We start from the raw sequence: 7883 nt of genomic DNA, 5'->3' as shown, positions 1-7883 counted from the left end.
GAGGTTAAAAAGAATGTTTAAATCCCGTCCAATGATCCAAGGGAGATGCAAGCCCTGAGCCATTTGAATGAATTGATCCCATATAGGTCTTCTTCCCTTTTCTTGAAATTTTGGGGAGACAAGAAAGATACATCCGGTAAATGATTCTCTCTTTCCTTGACGAAAAAACCAACAATTTCCACTCACACCTTTACTTCCAATGATTCAGAAGGATGTGAATTAAATCATGAAAGATACAAAGTTCTAAAGGAGCGGAAATCAAATAATTTATTATTATATGAATTATTACAATTCTTTAACTTTTACTCATCACAATTCATAGGCAACTCATTTAGGTCAAAGTTATAAATTTTTGGGCTTTTTTTAATCTCTACACTTAAAGATTGCTTCTTATTCTCATCTAGTAGTTCTTTTGATTGACCAACCTCAGCATCCCCTTCCATAGGTTCTTGTTCATTGCTTGGGCCATCAATGAGAACAGCAGCTTTATCTGCAAGGAAATAAGCAACTAAACTTCAAGATGACAGAAAAATGAACAATCAAAAAGGGATCTAAAACTCCAATTCAAAATTATTATTATCAATTAAAATCTTGATTCTAAATATTTCTCACAGCAAGTTTGTGACCTTCTCCTGAACCCACCTTTCTGATACTTCATTAGAAAAAAAAATAAAAAATTCCGATTTTAGAATTTAGGTCAAACTATATTACTGAAATTCAGAAGATTTTATAAAATATATATAAAAAAAAAATAATAGAAGAATGTACATCAAATACGTCTAGAAAGAAATAGATATATCAAAAAAGAAAATTACAATACCATAGTAGCAAAACCCTTCCACCTTCAACATTACCATTAGTAGAGGAGAAAATCAACCAAAATTCAACTACTCAAAAAAGTAGATCAATGAAAATGATATATGCCAACTCCTAGGACTTACCTTTTGCGCTTTCATTTAGAAGCTTATCCTCGAAAATTTTGGAACTCATGCCATGCCATGCATAGATATTTGCCTTCCGTCTTTTTGATCGCATTTTCTTGATAAGTTGCCTACTGACTTGGATCCCAACATCAACTTCCCCATCTTTGCGTTTCATGATTTCAGAAGGGACAGTACTTGATCTAGACTAGACATGTAATGTAATGAAAAAAGTAGAGAAAACTCATAGGGCCTTTTTACTTAACTAAGAATTTTTAGTGATTAAAGGCAAAGATTATGTTTAATTAGGCTTCCATAAATGGATTCGTGTACCATATATATATATGTATATATATATTTCTCTATAAAAGAAAAAAAAATCCAAAAATGAACATATAAAACTTAAAAATATGAGAAATTGATGAAAAATATTTTTTTTTTTAGAGGGTTGGGCACATCCTTTATTTTAGCTGGAGCTAGCGGTTCAACCAATAGGAGAGCTAAGATGCAAGAGACATAGGATCATTTTCATAGGGGATGGAGATATGGATACAGCCACATAGGTTGGGCAACTCAGCATAACCAAGGAGATTAGTTTTTCACTGTTTGAGATCTGTTAATGAATCTCAGACTCTCAAACAAGGAATTATTTTGTACATTTAGAAATATTAATATATTTGCAAGGAGATAAATATATATGACTAAGTTTCCTTTTACTTTATTTTTCCTTCTGTTGTCTTCCTACATATTCATGTATCAAGCCCTGTTAAGTTAGGATAAGGCTTTAGTTATGGTTGTTGTAATCTCTATGTAACTGGACTTTTTTGCCAACTCCACATAATTTACCAACTGAAAAAAATAGGGTGTAATTGGTCATTCCCCTCCTCCTCCTGCTGCATCTAGTGTGGATCAGGTTCTCGTACTATCCTCCACACACACGGAATTCAGCTAGAATCTCTAATAAGGCTGGATTCCGTGTGTGTGTGGATCAGGAACGTACAAGATTGGTTTTCGTATAAGAACCTGATCCATCTTCTTCTCCCTGTCCCTCAGTTTCTCCCTTTCTTTTCCTTCTCCGACCGGCTCCCTTACGCTCCCCCCCCCCCCCCCTTTATGACTCTCTACACCCACCCCAAATCCTTTGTTTCCTGCAACTTACAGGTTCATACAAGGTGACACAACTGATAACTCTAGCTACCACTTAGAACAAGGAAAACGGCATGGTGGTGACAATCCCCCATTACCTTCTAACTTAAACACAAATTCTAGCCTGGACTGACCTTCAACTCCAATATTGATACCTGTGAACCAGTTCAAACTCAAATTTCTCCTCAAAAGTTTTTATAGTTTATTAAGGAAAAAAATTAAGACAATCGAGAAATGAGTCATCAATGGGAAGAGGGAAGAGATGCAACCCTCACTCCCCAAATAGAAATGATCTCCTAGAAGAGAAACATGAGCCTGTCATGGTAGGAAGAACATTTCCTACTATTGACATTCTTCCTTCTTTGGGAAGAGGGAAGAGGTGGCACCCCTTTGTTGTTCCTACCACTTGCGCATTCACAAACTCTCTCTTGTCGCTGTTATCACCCAATGCATTCCTTCACCTGCACATGCAACCAGCATTCGCTGCACAATCCTCACCCACTTCCTGCCCACCCCTGCACCTCCCACACCAATGCCGTATTCATAAAATGAATATGACTCCGGCGATGAACATGGTTGGGTGGGTTAACCTTCCCATTTCTGTTTGGGGGCCTTCATGTGACAATGTAGGTGGTAAACAAAGGATGCATAAGCAAATATTTCTCACCTGTATAGGAGTTATTCGTCTGAAGGATATTTCTCACCTGTATAGGAGTTATTCGTCTGAAGGATGCTATGTATGTTCCTAAATGATTCATCAGTTTCAAAATTCTTGCGCTGCTCTGAAGCTCCAAATAGAACCAAAGAAGATCATGATGATGGCTCATAGTTGGATCTCACTATGAAACATTCCAATAGACTAGACTCAACTATATTTTAGAAAAAGATTCAAAATCATAGCCACTTCATTTCATTCACTTGAGCTCAACTTACTAGGTTTCCATATATTTAAAATTCGGAATTATTAAGGCATTGGTCTCCATCTATTTGAATTTCAAAGTATAAACTGTAAGATTTCCTATTAGGTGGGCTAGCATAGTCAAAGATTTGTTTCCAAAACCGGTTTAGTGATGTTGACTAAAGGTGGAATAAGCAGAAAGAATCCAATATTATTGGTAAGTGTTCTCTATGGAGATATTGGATTTTATTAGCACACCTTAATGGTATGAAATATTTATTACTATGTGTGGACCTAATGTATTGTTTCCTTAATGGGGAGGAAACCCTAATTTTATTGCAGGGTTGGTCTCTACCCTCACCCCTATATATAGTTATCACTGACCCATTAAATGAGGCTAACGACCAAAAGCAAAGGGAAAGAGGGTAGACCAGACCACAGTTAGCAAATTCGGATTCGGGAATTATTCGGACGGAGAATTATTCGGAACAATTCGGACGATTAATTTAAGGATTCGGTCAAAAAAGCGGTCAAAAAATCTTATTGGGGTTTTAAAAAAAAAAAAAATTGTTTTTTTATTTTTTTATTTTTTATTTTTTATTTTTGGTTTTTTTTTTTTAAATAATGTTTAAATAGACCGAATAATTCGGTTTAATTCGGATTCGGTCCGAATTATTCGCGATTTATATTCATTTTGGAAAAAGTCACGAATTTTAAAGAATTTTATTTTTAATTCGGATTCGGTCCGAATTTTTGATAAAATTCTTTAAAATTCGGTTCGGCCGAATAATTCGCGAATTATTCAGCCGAATTGATAACTATGGACCAGACCAACATTGATCGTGTTGTACGAGGAGCATACAAGAAGACATAGAGGAGTTATTCTTCAGCCATGGATTCAAGTATGCCTAAAATGTGTTTTGTAGTGTTTTTTGTGCATGCTTATCGATCTTAATGAATCGTTCCGTATTTATTTTTCTATCAATGGTATCAGAGCCTCGTTCATGAAAAATCGATCGGCTGTACCACCAGTAATAAAAATCTAAATATGGCATTTTCTATAATGACAACATGCTAAATATAAAAGTTCATAATAAACAACACTTCTTGTTGGGGATATGCCCTCACTCCATATTCTTGAGTCGGTTTTGATGATGACAAACAAATGAAAATATTTAACATATACTTCCAAGTATGTATGATAAGCAAGGTAATGCTGATATAATTATCACTTGGATCTCACTATGAAATATTCGAATAGACTGGACCCACTATATTTTAAAAAAAGAGTCAAAATCATTGCCACTTCACTTCATTCACTTGAGCTCAACTTACTAGGGCTCCAATGATTTAAAATTCTGAATTATTAAGGCATTGCTATCCATCTATTTGAATTTCAAACTATAAACAACACTTCTTGGTGGGGAAAGGCCCTCACTCCATATTCTTGAGTTGGTTTTGATGATGACAAACAAATGAAAGTATTTAACATATATTTCCAAGTACATGTGATAAACAAGGTAATGTTGATAATTATCACTCGAAGATGACAAATTATGGTGTGATTAATTCATGCTATTATTTATTGCTATATTGCTATGAGAACTAGTAATCACAAGAACTAAAATGAGTATTTTCTATTTGAGAATTAGTTCCTAAATATCACTCATTAGTAAAATCTCAACACATATTAGATCACCAATATAAGAAAAATGCATGGCACCATCTCAACCCACAACGGTAAGATAAAAAATAGTTGTTAGTTATTTAACGGGACACACCCAATTTTTTTTTTTGGCAGTTGGGTTGGTGGGAATTCTATTTGGTCTTTAGCAACGTTTTTTATTGTTGGGAAACATGTCCACACTCCTTGCTATGTTTTGGTATTAACAAACAAACATACATCTTTAACTTGGTTTGATAAAATGTGATTAGCTTGAAGAAAGTGTAATTAGCTTGAAGAAACACTTAGAAGGTCGAATCAAGACATGAAGCTTATAGACATGGAATTGCAAACAAGAAGAAAAGAAGATAAAGTGCCAAAGAGTGGAAGGTTCAAGTGAAGAAGAAGACCACTAGGATAGATTGGTCATTTTTAATGTAATTTGTAACTTCCATATATATATGCACTCACCACATGCATGTGCATTGCATCATACTAGAATGACCATAGAGCATACATTGACCAAGTATGGAAAGTCTCTAAGTGGTGAGGAACATATTAGGAAAAATGTGTTCTAGTGAAATTCTGTGAAAACCACATTAATCTGACTCAAGGGTATTTTAGGAAATCTTAAAATTAGTATCAGGAGATGAAACCTTCATAGAAGTTGTAGGAAATTGAGTTTTGATTCCAACGCAACTGATCTCAGATCAATCTGAGGTCGGATTGAAAGTTATGGTCAAAATACTGATAACTGTTCAGTATGACAGCATTCTGTCAAGACAGAGTATGTCATGTTGGCGATCGACCGGCTAGAAGCCCCGGTCTATCTGAACTGTTCGAGACCATAGCCGGTCGACCAGTAGAAAGTCCTGATCAATCAGTGACTACCTGGAAGTGCCCAACAGCTATATTTTGCCTCAATGGCTCTTGGCGGTCGACCGGTGGTCCCAGAATACGTCCGTTAGAGCCTGATTTCCTACCTAAAAGGCTTCACTAAGTTCACCTATAAATACCCAAATCGTTCTTAATTTAATAATAATTAAGTAAGAACTTTAAGAGCAGTATTGCAAGCATTCAAGAGTTATTAAGATTAGTATATTCTACTTGAGTTGTTCGATTACACCAATCCCAACAAAAAGCTCAAGTCTCAATCAAAGTCCTCTACTCTCTCCTGTGCAAGTCAAAGCTATAAGAGAGGACTTTACAAAATGTGCATTATTCATCTCTCATTCTCATCATTTGCACCACACTTGAGGTATTCCTCCTATTCCACTATTTCCTATTTATTTCTGTTTTTTACAATTCTAGACTGTACTTAGGATTGTAAGGATTCTCTTATCCTAAAAAGATAAATGTGTCTCTCTACCTCCAAAAGAGATTGTAAAGGCGCCTCTCTGCCTGTAAAGGGGATTTGTAAGGATACTCTTATCCGTGAAAAAGATTGTAAAGGTTTTCTTCCCTACCTACTGTACTGAAAGGGAGAACTAGTGGAATACCTTACAAGAGGATTCTTGTAGGGAGTGGACTAGACTCGGATTGAGTCGAACCACTATAAATCTTGTGTTTTGTGGTTGTACTTATTTTATTTACTCCGCATTGTTTTAACTTGCAGTCACACTTGTGACCTATTCATCGAAAAGAGTTAAATTCCACTAGTATAACCTATTCACCCCCCCTCTAGGTTATTTCATTTATTACCATTGCTACTTAAAATGATCAACAAATAATGAGCAACAGTTAAATTATATCGCTGCCAAAAGTTACTATATGTTTCTATATATAGCCATTAAAAGCTCATAAATATCAGTAGTTTTGAAAACCGCCGCCTTTGTCGTCATAGAAACAAGCGTGATATGACCGTTATATAAAACGACCAACAGATAATGAGCAACGGTTAAAAATATCATTGCCTAAAAGTTACTATATATATATAGGGACGATTTTTTAAATCCCACCATTAAAAGCTCTTAAATGTCAACGGTTTTAAAGACCGCCGCCTTTGTGCCGCAGAAACGAGTAACTCTTTTTAATACCGCCGCTATATAAAACGACCAACAGATAATGAGCAACAATTAAAATTATACCACTACCATATATATATATAAATATATATATGGAAAAATGGTCGCGGTACGTGCAAAAAAATAGGAATGCGGATCGTTCGAAGCTTGGTGAATGTTTACGTAAGTGATATGATTGACACGTGTTAAATATGTTAATCCTGCTAGCAAAGTTGTAAACAGTTAAAACTCTGTTTAATATTATTGATATTTAAATAAATAAATAATAAAAATCCCAATATAAGCGGACTCCTCCTTTCATTCGCTTAGAAATCCCAATCCTCTCTTTTTCTCTCTCCTTGCTTCTTCTTCAAGGTTGTTCTTTCTTTCTTCTTCCTTTTTCACCGCTCTCCAGTCTAGTTGAAGTTTTGTTTACCAATTTCTGTGAAGATTTGCATCCATGGTAAATTCTCATAGGTTAATAATATCTACCCAATAAGTAATAATAAAATCCTAGATATTCAACAACTTTGTTTACTTTATAAATTCAAATTTGTCTTATACCATACATGCAAACTTTACTGTCCAAATCCCTTCCCTGATGATTAATATGTAAACATGATATTTTGATATGTGTGGCCAAGTCTTTCATATGCTCAGTGCCTGAAAATAATTATGTTGATTTTTTTCTTATCTCATCCTATTTTGAAAGAGAGAGAGAGAGAGAGAGAGAGAGAGAGAGAGAGAATTGAGATTTCCCAATAAAATCAAAGGAGGAGTCCGCTTATATTGGATTTTTATTTTTTATTTATATAAAAAAATATTAGACAAGTTAAGTAACCACATCCGTCATCTCTCCACCCTAAAAACTAGGAATCAGTTATAATATAAAAAACTAATAGATGGTTTAGATTAATCTAAACTTAAATGGACGGTTAATATTAAAAGAAAGTGAAAATAAGATTGTAATACGTACGTCCTGCTACCACTCGCCCTATATATATATATATATATCGTAAAAAGCTCATAAATGACAACGGTTTTAAAGACCACCCTATATAAAAAGACCAACAGATAATAAGCAGTGGTGAGAATTATACCACTGCCAAAAGTTACTATATATATAGCGGATGCTTTTTAAAACGCATCATTAAAAGCTCAAAATTGCCAGAAATTTTAAAGACCGCCGCAAAAGTACTCTTCGGCTCTGTGTCGCATAAAGAAGTATGGTAGAAGTACCCTATGATCACAAA

At 34.8% G+C, this 7883-nt stretch overlaps 1 protein-coding gene across 1 annotated transcript; it reads right to left on the bottom strand.

The window, feature by feature from the left end:
- Nucleotides 1-249: 249 nt before the first annotated feature.
- On the bottom strand, nt 250-1142 carry LOC122061408. The gene is made up of 2 exons (XM_042624655.1): nt 942-1142; nt 250-490 (listed from the first exon to the last, which is right to left on the bottom strand). The coding sequence occupies exons 1-2, from the start codon at nt 1096-1098 to the stop codon at nt 303-305; spliced, it is 345 nt and encodes a 114-aa protein (XP_042480589.1). The 5' UTR covers nt 1099-1142; the 3' UTR covers nt 250-302.
- Nucleotides 1143-7883: the final 6741 nt, after the last annotated feature.

Source organism: Macadamia integrifolia, chromosome 14 (assembly GCF_013358625.1).
Source record: "Macadamia integrifolia cultivar HAES 741 chromosome 14, SCU_Mint_v3, whole genome shotgun sequence".
NCBI lineage: Eukaryota > Viridiplantae > Streptophyta > Magnoliopsida > Proteales > Proteaceae > Macadamia > Macadamia integrifolia.
The sequence above is the reverse complement of the archived record's forward strand: the minus strand, read 5'-3'. Positions and strand labels throughout refer to the sequence as shown.

Bases quoted from the DNA above. Each gene is read 5' to 3' on its own strand.
- LOC122061408 (XM_042624655.1), bottom strand. From the start codon at position 1,098: ATGAAACGCAAAGATGGGGAAGTTGATGTTGGGATCCAAGTCAGTAGG. The intron at 491-941 runs GTAAGTCCTAGG...ATTTCCTTGCAG, and splicing joins TCTAAATGAAAGCGCAAAAG to ATAAAGCTGCTGTTCTCATT.